Source organism: Mirounga angustirostris, unplaced genomic scaffold (assembly GCF_029215605.1).
Source record: "Mirounga angustirostris isolate CCGP_5_RB_7025 unplaced genomic scaffold, mMirAng1.0.hap1 SCAF_71, whole genome shotgun sequence".
NCBI lineage: Eukaryota > Metazoa > Chordata > Mammalia > Carnivora > Phocidae > Mirounga > Mirounga angustirostris.
The window spans coordinates 188,103-204,363 of NW_026991779.1; the positions used below are offsets into that span (position 1 = coordinate 188,103).

A 16,261-nucleotide genomic window follows, 5' to 3' on the forward strand; every position below is an offset into this window, starting at 1 on the left:
AAACTAGAAATGAATCTATCCTCAGGACCACAGTGAGTCTGCCATTAGACTCTCGACTTTTAGACAGTTAAGAAAAGGAAGAATGAAGCAATTGTGCGAGTAGCTTTCTTCCAGGGAGCACGCATACCCCGAGTGAGAAGACCTAGTTCTTTCCTAATATGTGTGCAAGAGCCCACCTGTTTGTGTTTTGATTGTTTCAGGCCTTTTCTTGCTAGAGTTAAGAGCTAGCACCTTGTCTAAAACAAGCAACATGGGTATGTGTATTTCTGTCCAGGAAGCTAATAGGATTTAGGATGGTCTATAGCCAGACCCTGTCAGTTTGTGGTACTTTGCAAAAAAAAAAGCACTCACACAAAATAAGTTCCAGATGATAGAAGGGAGCTTTATCTTCATTTCCACCACAGGCTAAGCTCTGCTTTTATGCCTCTAAGTTTTAGCGGGAGAAAATCCAAGCACCTGCTCCTGCATGTGCAAGTCAATGGAGAGTCAGAGCCGAACTCTGCGTGGGTCCCAGTTTGGGTATCTGTGAAGGAAGTGGGGGCTGAACTGAATTTTTTAACTACATATTTTCTCTGGAATATTTCCAATACATAGTTTCTATAGTTTATATTTATGTATATATATATATATTTTTTTTTTTTTTTTTTTTATCTCCGTAAGGATTTTCTTAGAAATATCCACGGAAGTATATTTTTATCTGACCTCTATGACAAATGGCTCGGTGTTATTGATCAAGGCAACAAAGAGGAGAAGATAACTGCAGCCCAGAGGTAATGATGCCATAATTACTCTACTCTGGTCACATCTCCAAAATACACCCAACATACTATTAGGAAAACATTGGCTTACGTTTTGCAGCTTTGCCCACTATAATCATGACCAACGCCAAAGAATTTCAATTCTTCACACCCATGGGGCCCAACTTCAGAATAGAGGCACGCTTTAGGGCTATTATTGTTCTTCTCCTGATCTTATTAATCTGGACTCCTTGGCCATTTGACACCTTCTGGATCCTTGAAACTGGTAGACAAAATTCCCTGGTTCAAGACACATGCAAGAGCATCAACTGCCAGGGCTATGACCTTAAAAGTCTGTCAAACATTTAACTAACCAGAGAAGTGTTTATCTGGCTCAGGGACTGAATTCAGTGAAACAATTTTGTCTACATTCATGCCTGGAACTCTGCTAGAGCAGGTTGTGTGCTAGATATACAAGGATGTATCCTGTTCCCTGTCTCTGTTTTTCCAACCTCCTAAGTGGAATCACTTGCCTAATTTAAAAGTGTGTTTTTCTGACCTTAGGCTTTTAGCCCAGCTGCCAAGAGCAAATGTTGTTCTCTTGCGATACCTTTTTGGAGTGCTATACAACATTGAGCAACATTCGTCATCCAATCAGATGACAGCTTATAATTTATCCGTTTCTATAGCCCCAAGCGTTCTTTACCCACCTGATTCCGGCACCTTGGAATTGGAAGACAACTTGATAAAAAAGGTAATGAAAGCTCTCATTTTTGTCCCCCAGGGGGTAGAATCCGTACTTTGAACCGGACATGTGCAGTAGTAACTCTGACGGATGGAACTTTGTGAAGTGCAGATTTTCATTAGGCCCCTGTGGAGTGGCAGAGTTCTTTATCCTACTCTGGCGGGGTCTGGGAAGGGGTGTCGTTAAACGGGAAACTCGGAGCAGTCGAGTCACTTCTTCCCCCTCCAGGAGACTAAACACTAGACTGACTAAACGAGAGAGAGAAGAGTCGTGTGATACGATAGAAAAGAACCTGGGCTTTGGAGCTTCACCAGTCAAGGTTCAACTCTCAGCCTAATCCCTGAGGGACTCGTAACCTTGGGCAAAGCCATGGTTTCCTCACTACACAATGGCGACAACAGCCAGCTCCTCCGGTCATCACTGGCACATCCTGGGTGGCTTGGGCAATATGAGCCCCCATGCCTCCAAACACATTGGCCTTCCTCTGCCAGTTGTGGCTCATCTAGAAAAGTACTCGGCTACTATTTCACCTCTGCTCCGTCATATGGAAACTAGCAAGAGATTCCAGAATATCCTAATAAGATGACAGGTCTTCCCCAAGCTCACCCAGAGAGAGCCAGCATGAGGCAAAGCAATGCATGAGAAGGGACTGAAGTTAGACAGACAGATACGTTTTCTCTCCTGCTGTGTGGGTTTTCCCTCACGACCCCACCAAAATCCCTGCTTCCCAACTTTATGATACTTCTTCATTTAAGAAATGGTTTTCTTAAGTTGTCGTTCATACTTTATAAAGTTTCATAAGATGGTATACATCAGTTACAGCTCAGTAAAACTGAAAACAAAATTTAAAAGCAAAAAATAAGTAAACTTTAATAAGGTAGGCTACTTTGAAAATTATCCTTGTTTAATTTATTTTTTGATATGTATTTATTTGAGAGAGGGAAAGAGAGAGCGTGAGCGGGGCAGGGGCAGAAGAAGAGGGAGAGGGAGAGGGAGAAGCCCAAGCCCATTCCCCGCTGAGCACGGAGCCCAAAGTTGGCTCCATGTGGGGCTGCTTCGCACCACCATGAGATCGTGATCTGCGCCACAATCAAGAGTCAGACGCCCAACTGAGGGGCCCCGAAATTTATCCTAGGCTTAAAGACATAACCACTGATCCCAAAATGTTAGCTCTTAAACTAGGCCACGCATTATAACTTTAGCCCACGGATGGGCAGTATTTTAAAATGTGTACCCAAAGTACACAGGAAAGTATCACTCCTTCTAAGTTATTTCTGAGAGAACTCTGGTTTCTATGTGTTTCTGTTTCTTTGTGTTTTTTTTAAACTTTTATTTATTTACTTGACTGAGAGAGTCACAGCGAGAGAGGGAACACAAGCAGGGGGAGTGGGAGAGGGAGAAGCAGGCTTCCCGCTGAGCAGGGAGCCCGATGTAGGGCTGATCCCAGCACCCTGGGATTATGACCTGAGCCGAACGCAGACGCTTAACCGACTGAGCCACCCAGGCGCCCCTGGTTTCTACGTATTTTTATCAACTCTGAATTTTTCTGAGAAGTCCTTCCCATTTTTTCTTAGATCCAAGGTCTGTATACAAAATGTGATTTCTAACTATGCCCTATGGATAAGAGCACCCCATTCTTGTCTTTTTGTGTTACAGATTTGTCTTGTACAATTTCTCATTGAAAATTGCCTCAGGATATTTGGAGAAGACATCACTTCCCTCTTGGGCGAGAACTCAATGAGTCGTGGTAACAGCGAGAAGGCTGCAGGTACCGGGAGTAATTTAATTGGCTTTAGTGAGAAGCAGACAGCAATGTTGCCAGGGGTCATGGGAGATGTTCTGGAGCCCAGAGCATCGCCAGGGCAAGGATTTCCATGTGCTCCTTCTTCCGAAGGCTGGCTCACTGGTCAGGGGACGTTCCACACTCTTGTGAGACCAAAGAAAGGACAAGATGAGATGTCTGACTTAAAGAAGTTTCTAGTGTAGATCATAAGGGCATTAGGACACTTCATGGTATGCTACAGTGTTTGGGAATTTTTTCTAACAAAATTCTAAATGGGTTCTATATATATATATATATACACACACATATATATATAACATCATACATATATATGTAGTTATATATACATAATATATAATTAGATACTTATTCTATATAAATATATAATCATAATATATATATTTATGTATATAAGATGTGCTCTGGTTGAAGCCAGAGCAAGGGGCCTTTCTTCCCCTCCCTCCTCTTTTGGCTCAGGGGCTCTTGAGGCACCACAGGAATCCAGTGCCCTTTGAAACGGGTTGAAAAGAACTGGCATCATTGAGAAAAAAGGACTTGACTTGATGTCAAACAACCTCTCCAGAGTGTAAATTCCTATGCCCCCATTTACCAGCTATATTATATTTGGCCAGTTATTCCAGCTCAGCATCAGTTTATTCATCTCTAAAATGTAGATAAAAATAATGTCTAAATCTTAGAATTGTGGTAAACACTCTATAAGATGATGGATGTAATCCAAGAAAAACCCATTAATAGGAGTAGCAGAACTGCTCCTGACACCAGAGGTAGTATGATTTGAGCCTAGCTAATCACAGCTACCTGGCAGCAGTCCACCTTAGAAGGTAGACTTTCGATTCAGAACCTGGAGACACGTATCATCAATCCCTCCATATTTCTGACATTTCTTGGTTTTATGATGCTTACCACATTGCTTTGAGGAAATCTATAGGAAAATACAAGTCATTAGGAATTAAGATGAGCCTGGAGCACATGGGTGGCTCAGTTGTTAAGCGTCTGCCTTCAGCTCAGGTCATGATCCGGGGGTCCTGGAATCGACCCCCGCGTTGGGCTCCCTGCTCTGAAGGAAGCCTGCTTCTCCCTCTCCCCCTCCCCCTGCTTGTGTTCCCTCTCTCGTTGTCTCTCTCCCTCTGTCAAAATATGAATAAAATCTATAAAAAAAAAAAAAAAAAAAAAGGAAAAAGAAGGTTCAGCGTATTACACAACAACTACTACTACTAGTACTCTCTCTTCTTCTTAGACTCCGGCCGGAAGACTGTGAAAAGCCATTTTTTCAGAGACAGGGCCTTTTGGTGGGGCTCCCGCACTTGCCAGCTCACCCAGTGCACAGCCCCACCTTCCGCAAAGCCAGGACAGCTCTTTGGAGTTTCCCTCATGGATATCTGTGATAAAGACAACCTGCCCTTTCCAATTCTGGTAGGTCATCTCCTTTTGGTCTTCTATAGCCCTCCTGAGGAGCGGAAACTGAAAGGCCAAGCGTCCTCATCCAAATCTATCCCCAAATGGAGACGTCATTACATAGTCCCTGGCTTTGGAAGAGGAGCTCTGTTACTGTTATTTCAAAGAACAGAATCTGATTTAGGTCCAGCAGACTCATGAGGCAAATACAAAAGGAAAAAACATTCTTGTCCATTCCACTTCTGTCTTGTTTCCACAAAGACCCATGGAGGCCTGTTCAGATGAGTCAAAATGGACTCTGTGTATGGGAATCTCTGAGAGTCCACCTCATCTTCACACTCTCCCTTCATTGCCTTCCTCCTCACATGAGTCTCAAGTCTCCTTCAGCAGAGTCTACTCAGTCTAACAACTGCAAACATCTGACACGAGCATAGACTCATCCTCTGGCAAATAGGAATCTGTTAATCCTAACAGAGTATGTCAAATGAAAGCCACAGAGTTTGGCCCGTGTTATCTCAAACTGCTGTAGTGAATTGTCAGTGTGTACATTCACTGAGTATTCGGTATCTCTGCAAGCACTGTACGGTATGTAGGGAACGTTCTGCTAGCTATGAAGAAATATATCACCTTAGCTAGCATGTTACCTGCTAGCTACTACCCCAGGTCCATGCATCACAGCAAATTTAGGGGCTAGCTAGGATTATCATCCTCCGCACTGCCTAAACGAATCAGAAAAGCCTCAGTACAGGATGTATGTGCCCCAGCTCAGACAATAGATAAGTAGCATAATAGACTTCAGATCCGTTGGATTCCCTGAGTCCAGCCCTTATTAAGTTTCTACACAGCAGGGAGAGGACATGAAGATACAGCAAAAGACAATGAAAGACTCATGAGAAGGGAGGGTAATCAGAGAAGGAGAAGAGAGTTCCTGAGCCTGACTTTAAAAGAGGGAAGGAAATAGAACAAGTAGGAAAGGAGTATACAGTCACTTAAAGAGAAATAAACAAATGGGAAATGAGTATTTCCTAAATAGACTTCCATACTTGGGGAAGAGCATCTATGTAGGGAATAATTAGAAAAAAATGCTAAAGTAGGAAACAGATGGTGATTCCCCAAAGGCTTTGAAGCAGAGAAGTTTGATTTAAAAGTGGAAACTCAGTGGAAAGGAAAATCTGATTAAAAGAAGTGTTTAAAATGTTTCAGTGTATGACTGTAAAATAGATATTTCGGTAGCAAGTATATAGAGAGACACTGAAAAAAAAAAACAATCTAAATTGACTTTAGTCCTTCCAGCTCAAAAACAGTGTACCATTACATTCCCCTCCTCTTTCAAAACGGAGGCAAGCTTGTGCTCTGCGTTTGTGGATATGAGATGCCATATACTTTTCTTTTCTTCCTACAGGATATGCTTTCCTTTATTAATCAAAAAGGGCCACTCACAGAAGGCGTCTTCCGCAAATCAGCCAATATAAAATCCTGCAGAGTCCTAAAGAAAAAACTAAATTCTGGGGTCAAAGTGAACCCGTACAGCGAATCTGTTCATGTGGTCGCATCCGTCTTCAAGGTAGGGAAGGTTCTAGCATTATCCACACGTGAGTAACTGAAGCTATGATTGGTGTCCTTCATCATGACTGCTCAAGAACTGTAATGGGCATAACAGATTAAGAACCTGACAAGCTGAAAATGCTTGACAAAATCAAAATTTAAGGAAGCTACTTTAGGAGTTAAAAGCCCCATGTGTTAGAAATACTTTCTGTTTTCACTACACACCGCCCTCCCCACCTCCACTCCTGAAGACTCCATGCAAAATACTAATACTGAAATGACTACTAGTCATGATAATAAATTTCAAAATACGCACTGACACAAACACACTGTTTACCGAAACAGACATCCTCACCACCCTGCTAATGATGGCAAAGTTTCCAAAAGAAATGGAGCAGGGAAAAAATTTAATCCATCCACCTTGGCACTAATTAACAGCTCTGAACAACCCTATGTTAATGTAGTAATGAGTACAGTCTTTGAATCTCAGTCACATTTGGTCTTCCCTTGTCCCCCGTTAATGTTCGAAGATGTGATAAATAGCAAATGACTTAGGTAACCACTCCTACTCTGGGGCCATAGTGATATCCAGTAGTAATATACATGTAGGCATTGGGAGACAGGAGAAGAATGATGATACACTAGGTAGCAAGATGAGCGTTGCCCTCTGTAAGGTGCACACATGGAATCGATTTTTTAGCAAGAGTTAGGAGGTTCCTTCCTGATTCTGTGTTATCAGCACCAACTAGGAAGAGGGTGTGCACTTGTGGGTATGGTGCTTAGACATTTCTAAAGTTTTCTCTTCCTGAAGTTGACGGATCTTGGTGGAGAATCAGACTCTGCAACCTTGGCCTTGATAATATCATGGCAAACTAACTGGACAATTGTCCTAAACTAGAAATGAATCTATCCTCAGGACCACAGTGAGTCTGCCATTAGACTCTCGACTTTTAGACAGTTAAGAAAAGGAAGAATGAAGCAATTGTGAGAGTAGCTTTCTTCCAGGGAGCACACCTACCCCGAGTGAGAAGACCTAGTTCTTTCCTAATATGTGTGCAAGAGCCCACCTGTTTGTGTTTTGATTGTTTCAGGCCTTTTCTTGCTAGAATTAAGAGCTAGCACCTTGTCTAAAACAAGCAACATGGGTATGTGTATTTCTGTCCAGGAAGCTAATAGGATTTAGGATGGTCTATAGCCAGACCCTGTCAGTTTGTGGTACTTTGCAAAAAAAAAAGCACTCACACAAAATAAGTTCCAGATGATAGAAGGGAGCTTTATCTTCATTTCCACCACAGGCTAAGCTCTGCTTTTATGCCTCTAAGTTTTAGCGGGAGAAAATCCAAGCACCTGCTCCTGCGTGTGCAAGTCAATGGAGAGTCAGAGCCGAGCTCCGTGTGGGTCGCAGTTTGGGTATCTGTGAAGGAAGTGGGGGCTGAACTGAATTTTTTAACTACATATTTTCTCTGGAATATTTCCAATAAATATTTTCTATAATATATATACATATTTTTTTATCTCCATAAGGACTTTCTTAGAAATATCCAAGGAAGTATATTTTTATCCGATCTCTATGACAAATGGCTCAGTGTTATTGATCACGGCAACAAAGAGGAGAAGATAACTGCAGCCCAGAGGTAATGATGCCATAATTACTCTACTCTGGTCACATCTCCAAAATACACCCAACATACTATCAGGAAAACATTGGCTTACGTTTTGCAGCTTTGCCTACTAAAATCATGACCAACGCCAAAGAGTTTCAATTCTTCACACCCATGGGGTCCAGCTTCAGAATAGAGGCATGCTTTAGGGCTATTATTGTTCTTCTCCTGATCTTATTAATGTGGACTCCTTGGCCATTTTACCCCTTCTGGATCCATGAAACTGGTAGACGAAATTCCCTGGTCCAAGACAGATGCTAGAGCATTGACTTCCAGGGCTATGACCTTAAAAGTCTGTGAAACATTTAACTAAGCAGAGAAGTTGTTATCTGGCTCAGGAACTGAATTCAGTGCAACAATTTTGTATACCTTCATGCCTGGAACTCTGCTAGAGCGGGTTGTGTGCTAGATATACAAGGATGTATCCTGTTCCCTGTCTCTGTTTTTCCAACCTCTTAAGTGGGATCACTTGCCTAATTTAAAAGTGTGTTTTTCTGACCTTAGGCTTTTAGCCCAGCTGCCAAGAGCAAATGTTGTTCTCTTGCGATACCTTTTTGGAGTGCTATACAACATTGAGCTACATTCCTCATCCAATCAGATGACAGCTTATAATTTATCCGTTTGTATAGCCCCAAGTGTTCTTTACCCACCTGATTCCGGCAGCTTGGAATTGGAAGACAACTTGATAAGAAAGGTAATGAGAGCTCTCATTTTTGTCCCCCAGGGGGTAGAATCCCTACTTTGAACCAGACAAGTGCAGTAGTAACTCTGACGGATGGAACTTTGTGAAGTGCACATTTTCATTAGGCCCCTGTGGAGTGGCAGAGTTCTTTATCCTACTCTGGCGGGGTCTGGGAAGGGGTGTCGTTAAACGGGAAACTCGGAGCAGTCGAGTCACTTCTTCCCCCTCCAGGAGACTAAACACTAGACTGACTAAACGAGAGAGAGAAGAGTCGTGTGATACGATAGGAAAGAACCTGGGCTTTGGAACTTCACCAGTCAAGGTTCAACTCTCAGCCTAATCCCTGAGGGACTCGTAACCTTGGGCAAAGCCATGGTTTCCTCACTACACAATGGCGACAACAGCCAGCTCCTCCGGTCATCACTGGCACATCCTGGGTGGCTTGGGCAATATGAGCCCCCATGCCTCCAAACACATTGGCCTTCCTCTGCCAATTGTGGCTCATCTAGAAAAGTACTCAGCTACTATTTCACCTCTGCTACGTCATATGGAAACTAGCAAGAGATTCCAGAATATCCTAATAAGATGACAGGTCTTCCCCAAGCTCACCCAGAGAGAGCCAGCATGAGGCAAAGCAATGCGTGAGAAGGGACTGAAGTTAGACAGACAGATACGTTTTCTCTCCAGCTGTGTGGGTTTTCCCTCACAACCCCACCAAAATCCCTGCTTCCCAACTTTATGATACTTCTTCATTTAAGAAATGGTTTTCTTAAGTTGTCGTTCATACTTTATAAAGTTTCATAAGATGGTATACATCAGTTACAGCTCAGTAAAACTGGAAACAAAATTTAAAAGCAAAAAATAAATAAACTTTAATAAGGTAGGCTACTTTGAAAATTATCCTAGTTTTATTTATTTTTTTGATATGTATTTATTTGAGAGAGGGAAAGAGAGACTGTGAGAGGGGCAGGGGCAGAAGAAGAGGGAGAGGGAGAGGGAGAAGCCCAAGCCGATTCCCTGCTGAGCACGGAGCCCAAAGGTGGCTCCATGTGGAGCTGGATCTCACCACCATGAGATTGTGATCTGAGCCGAAATCAAGAGTCAGACGCTCAACTGAGGGGCCCCCAAATTTATCCTAGGCTTAAAGATGTAACCACTGATCCCAAAATGTTAGCTCTTAACCTAGGCCATGCATTATAACTTTAGCCCACGGATGAGCAGTATTTTAAAATGTATACCCAAAGTACACGGGAAAGTATCACTCTTTCTAAGTTATTTCTGAGAGAACTCTGGTTTCTATGTGTTTTTGTTTTTTTGGTTTTTTCTTAAGCTTTTATTTATTTACTTGACTGAGAGAGACACAGCGAGAGAGGGAACACAAGCAGGGGGAGTGGGAGAGGGAGAAGCAGGGTTCCCGCTGAGCAGGGAGCGTGATGTAGGGCTGATCCCAGCACCCTGCTTTCATGACCTGAGCCGAAGGCAGACGCTTTACCGACTGAGCCACCCAGGTGCCCCTGGTTTCTACGTATTTTTATCAAGTCTGAATTTTACTGGGAAGTCCTTCCCATTTTTTCTTAGATCCAAGGTCTGTATAGAAAATGTGATTTATAACTATGCCCTATGGAAAAGAGCACCCCATTCTTGTCTTTTTGTGTTACAGATATGTCTTGTACAATTTCTCATTGAAAATTGCCTCAGGATATTTGGAGAAGACATCACTTCCCTCTTGGGCGAGAACTCAATGAGTCGTGGTAACAGCGAGAAGGCTGCAGGTACCGGGAGTAATTTAATTGGCTTTAGTGAGAAGCAGACAGCAAGGTTGCCAGGGGTCATGGGAGATGCTTAGACAGAGCTGTTCTGGAGCCCAGAGCATCGCCAGGGCAAGGATTTCCATGGGCTCCTTCTTCCGAAGGCTGGCTCACAGGTCAAGGGAGGTTCCACACTGTTGTGAGACCAAAGAAAGGATAAGATGAGGTCTCTAACTTCAAGAAGTTTCTAGTGTAGATCATAAGGGCATTAGGACTCATCATGGTATGCTACAGTGTTTGGGAATTTCTCTAACCAAATTTGAATGGGTGCCATATATATATGTCATATCATACATATATGTTTAGTTATATATATAATATATAATTAGAAATTTAGAATATCTAATTTTTAAACACAATGTATATACTTATGTATATTAGATGTGCTCTGGTTGAAGCCAGAGCAAGTGGCCTTTCTTCCCCTCCCTCCTCTTTTGGCTCAGGGGCTCTTGAGGCACCACAGGATTCCAGTGTCCTTTGAACTGGGTTGAAAAGAACTGGCATCAGTTCTTTCTCTCTAAAATTGTGGATAAAAATATTGTCTAAATCTTAGAATTGTTGTAAAGATTAAATAAGGTGATGGATGTAAAATAAATTTCAAAAAAAAGCCATTAATAGGACTAGGAGAAGTGCCCCTGAGACTAGAGCTAGTATATTTGAGCCTAGCTAATCACAGCTAACTCGTAGCAGTCCACCTTATAATAGACTTTCGATTCAGAACTTGGAGACACATCTCATCAATCCCTCTATATTTTTGACATTTCTTGGTTTTATGACGGTTTTGTCATTGCTTTGAGGAAATCTTTAGGAAAATACATGTCATCAGGAATTAAGATAAATCTAGTGTAATGTCTGAGAATATGCTTATATAAGACAACTGTTTATTTTTCATTTCAGTAGTGTCAGGAAATCCACCTCTTGAATCCAAGCCAGTGAGAGTGAGAGTGATTTACAAAAAGGCACAACTGCAGAATGATACGAAGACCCCATCTGGCATGGTTCCACCCAGCTACCTGTCTACAGTTTTCTAAGTCACTGAAGAGTACCATCTACATAATGACACTTGACTCTTCCGTTTTCTTTAGTTCCTATAAAATAGAAAATAAAATGAACTGTTTTTCCAATGAATGAAAAATGAGCCCCTTCCAAGGAACTTGCTCATCCCATTAGAATTTTTCTTTTGCCTCATCTCATATTATCCATATTGAGGAAATCTTCCCACAAAGTATCTCCTCTGTCTTCAATACCTACCATCTCATATTATGTACTTTGTTGCATTGTAGTGTATTGCATATTTTTATACTGATGCAATAAAAGTAATTCCATCACTCAGTGGGTTAGACAACCATTTTACTTGTTTATGATTCATATCAACACTTCAGTGGAGGCTCATCTGAGCAGTTCTGGTCTCAGCTGAGGTCACTTGAGCACCTGCAGTCAGCTGGCAGCTCATCTGGAGCTAACCTAGGAGTCTGTTTATTGGTGTTGGCTCTCAGCTGGTCCCCATGTCTTCAACGAGCTAGCCTGTCCTGCATATGGTGGAGGAAGAGTTGCCAGAAGCAAGAAAGGCTTTTCAAGAGTTAATGTGGGAGAGGACTGTGCAAAGCACCATGCCAAAGACAGTGATTTACAAGACAAGGAGGCATTCATTATTTATTAAGACCACACATGATAATCAAAGCTCAAGGCAGCACCACTACTACACACATCCTTTTATTCATCGGCTTTTAATCCTCAGTGGATTATAATCAGCATTTCCTAAAAGGCATTCAAAGTGTGGTAGGAAGTATCTTTGAAATAGTAACTGATTTTTTACCTCAGGTATTCTTTGCCTCTATCCTTGTCCCGGTCTTAAGCTGTCTTACGGACAACTAAATCACTTCCTCAGGGAATAGAAGCTATAGGAGAATATGAGGAAAAGGGAGCCCTTTGTTGCTTATGAGTTTTAAAAATTTAGCTTTCTAGGAAACAAAACTTACTCATGGCATAGAGTAGAAGATTTAGGTGGAAATCTCATGGGAAAAGCCCAAAATCATTAGGTACATGGGACATCTGCCCCTTTTCCTGGATAGAAGCCAAAAGAAAGCAGGAAGGCCTCACAGAATAGCTAATTGACTTGTCTAAGAAAGACGGGGCCCCTGTGGGTCCACATAGAGTTTCTTATACCTCAGCATGGAACAGATCAGTAAGAAAAGTATTCCCATCAATTCCAGAATAGTATGGAAGAACTACAGAGAGCCACCAGGTTTGAAAGACATGTCTCAACAACAGTAGTACTGACCAATTCCCCAGGACCAGAGAACAGTGAGGACATCTCAGCAGATGCTAGTATACATCAATGACCCAAAGCAGCAGATAAGTGCCACCTCGCCATTTCATAGCCTTCTAACTCCCTGGCACTAGAAGACTCCAGAACATAGACACACTCCTGGGGGAAATTAAGAGATCCTGAATTTCTACCAATCTGGGAACAGAGAATCAAACTAGACACCAAGCGAGCTATTTAAAAACACAGAATTGGACATTTATTACATATGTCAATGTATACATTGAGGTTGGTATCAATATATATAGAATATATGATCCAAGCACAGTTTTCCTAGAAAGGGTTCCCTGGTCAAATAGGTTAGGGAAATTCTGTATTTTCCTTTTGAAGTCAAATGCTCCAGTTTTTTCCACACTTATTTGACATTGCTTGGCCCTTTTGGAGTAACCCCATTAATTAATGATCCTGGGAACATACATTAATAAACATCGCTCTGAATTTATTTCTTCTTAACTCACAGATTTTACCATTTCACTCACCTGCTAAGAAGCCATCAATAGATCTTTGAATTTTTTTTTTTCAGAAAAAAATGTCCTTTTTTAGATCCTCCACAATGCAACCTGCTCTAGTAATCAATTTTGTCTTCACTCTTTCCCATTGTAGATCCTTTGCTTTAGCTAGGTCAGAAACGGTACTGGCCCCTGAATAAGTCACACTCACTTTTCTAACTATAATCCTCACCTCTCCTTGGTCTCTACGTTTCCACCCACTAACTAGGTAGCCATCTGGGTTCTCCACTCCCAGAATTTCACAAAGCCTTCCTGATCTCAAATTAATTGTTCTTTACATGAGCGCTTGCCCCTACTAGACATTGGCTCGTATGCTGCTTTGCACCGTCGGGAATTATGCCAGTGTGTTCATACATTATTCAGCAAATCCAAATTCCTGTGGTAAACAACTGTATCTTGTGTTAGTTTTATATTACTTTTAATGCCTGGCTAAATTTCTACTCAAAAAAATATGAATGAATATGTTCAATTTTCGAAGGGTGTAGAGATTTTATACACATTGGTAGCAACTGCAAGTTTTAAAACTGAAGAGGTAGAATACAGCACATATGGAATTTCAATGGGTGGCAATAAGACATCATCAGTTTGACCAATTTTTTTAGATATGACTTCACAGCCTTATTCACAAGTTCTGGGATATATTATTTTTATTCATTATGTAAAAAATCTGATATCGGTGTGATGCATTTGGGAATAATTGCATTTTTGTATTAAATTTCTTCTAAATATCAACAATCCAGAATAAAAGGGGCAAAAAAACATGGCTGGGCAATGCATCTGTGAGTTTTTAAGCCAAGGAAGATATTAAAAAAAAAAAAATTGAAAAGAAGAGGAGCTAGAAATACCAGAAGGTAAAGAAAAGCTGAAATTGAACTTATTTGTCAATGGCAACTCAAGAGATTCCTGACCTAGGAAAATGGTTAATAAATGTTAGTATTTCCTTCAGGAGACTCAAGCATAATGTCTCCTTGAGAATAACAATTTATTTCTTAAATTTGAGGAAAAGATCCTAGGAACTCTGATAAACTGTAAAAGAACTTAATTGCCTAATCTAGAATGAATAAAAGGCAATTAGACATTCTGATATTGGCCTTTACCGTACCTGGGAGTAAGATGTGTGTAGTCATCAGTCAATCTGCACTTAGTGATGTAGTTAAGGTTAAACATCTCCAGAAGTAAAATAAAGGTACTTAGAATGACTCTCCTATTTTATTCCAGAAAGAAAGCGACTCACAGGCTACCAATATCAGCAAATTAATATCATGGATGGTTGGGATTAATTACCATGATAAATTAAGTGGGATATATATATAATCACTCAATGTTTATTCCACAAAAGCAACATGTAAGAATTTGGTGAATGGAATATATATTAGTACAAGAAGCCACTTCTTTTCAGAGAGCACTGAACGATGCCTTTTATATTTTTCTGTAATTCTTTCTATGCTTAAGCCGAATGGGCCAGTAATACTCTGAAGATTTATAGTGGATGGTGACTCTATTTTCCAGTTTTGTTTTGTTTTACTTACCCACAACATAATTGGTGCTAAGAAAAAATTGGCTTCCTTATGGTCCTTGGCCTAAATGTCAGTATTAATTTAGTTGGCTTAATCTTTAAAAAATGGTATCATTCCTTTGTCAAATAAAAGAAACAACTAGAAAACCAAACTGTCAAAGGAAAGTTGTAATTTCCTAAAATGGAAAAAGCGAAACTGCTTTGTAAGAATGGGAGTTTTTCCAAAATGTAAAAATATAAAACTAGTTGGGAAAGAAAAAACAAAACAACACCGTCTTCAGGATAGTGATTACCTCTGTGGAAGGAAAGAATGGGATTGAGTAAAGGGGGTAAAAAGAAACTCCAAGCACACATATATTAATTTAATTTCTTGAAAGATTTAAAAATGCTAACATTTCACCACGTGCTTTACACTTCTTAAGAAAATGTTAGAGGTGACTTTATTACATAAATATCCACAACATACCCATGCATACACACACACACACACAATTTGTATATATAAACATACAAAACATTGTTAAATGAATAAGTAAACTACAGAAATTCTTATCATTCAGCAATTTTATCTTTTTACCATAGGTTTTGTGATTCCTCTGTATGGATGACCTGGTTCACTCCGTCTAGTATTCCATTATATGATAATGCATTTATGTGTGTACACATCTACCTTGATCAAACTTTCTAGAGGCTTGCCTAGTTTATTAGCTTTCAAAGAAATAGATTTTAAAAATCATCTCCATTAATGTTTTTTCCTAGGTTATTAATTTGTGTTTTGCTTTTACCATTCTATTGCTTCAACTTTCTTACTGTTTTCACTTCTTCATCTAGCTTCTTGGATTAAATGCTAGCTCATTTAAATTTAGTAAATATATTTAATAAGACTATTCATAACTTCTAAGTACTGCTTTATCTATATCTCACAAATTTTTCATATTTTAGTTTGTTGATAAAACCATTACAGTTTATGATTCTCTTTGTGAAGTATTTTTTCACTTACTCATTGTTTAAGCTTTTGTTTTTTTCAGATTTTCTAACCTATAGGATTTTAATTACTAGTGGTAGTAGTTAATTTCTAAATAAATTACATAGTAATTAGATAATATGGTTTGAATAACTATGACTTTTTGTGACTGAGAGTATACAGTTAATTTTATACATATCTAATGTGTTGCATGCATGCTTTAGGAGAATGTGTATCCTCTGTTGTGTTGTCTTTTGGGTGCAGGCATATGTAAATTCACAATTATGTCCTATGCGTTCCTCAGATTCTCTGTATATTCTCCAAATATGTGGTTTCTGAAAGAGGTGTTAAATTTTGCCATTATGCTTACATGAGCTTTTCAATTTTATTTTGTAATTCTGAATTTTTGTAGTTGTTGGCTTTTGGTGTTTTAGAGTTTAACTCTATATTGTTAGGCAAATACAAATTTATCACTTCTATAGCCTTTTCATGAAGTATAGCTTATTTGCTTTATTCACATTAATGTGTTGACTTCATATTCTATTTTGACAGATATTGTTGCACCAGCT

The 16,261-nt window shown here is 40.1% G+C and overlaps 1 protein-coding gene and 1 long non-coding RNA gene across 2 annotated transcripts; both read left to right on the top strand.

Moving 5' to 3' along the window:
- The first annotated feature begins 3,149 nt into the window (after positions 1 to 3,149).
- On the top strand, positions 3,150 to 8,575 carry LOC135363242 (rho GTPase-activating protein 20-like). Its single transcript, XM_064583877.1, has 3 exons — positions 3,150 to 4,699; positions 6,084 to 6,245; positions 7,751 to 8,575. Exons 1-3 carry the CDS (start codon positions 4,658 to 4,660, stop codon positions 7,862 to 7,864), a joined length of 318 nt encoding a protein of 105 aa, XP_064439947.1. The 5' UTR covers positions 3,150 to 4,657; the 3' UTR covers positions 7,865 to 8,575.
- Positions 8,576 to 10,228: 1,653 nt separating this feature from the next.
- Positions 10,229 to 15,575, top strand: LOC135363240 (uncharacterized). Its single transcript, XR_010408896.1, has 2 exons — positions 10,229 to 10,341; positions 11,275 to 15,575. It is a non-coding gene; the product is annotated as an uncharacterized LOC135363240 (long non-coding RNA).
- The last annotated feature ends 686 nt before the right edge of the window (positions 15,576 to 16,261 follow it).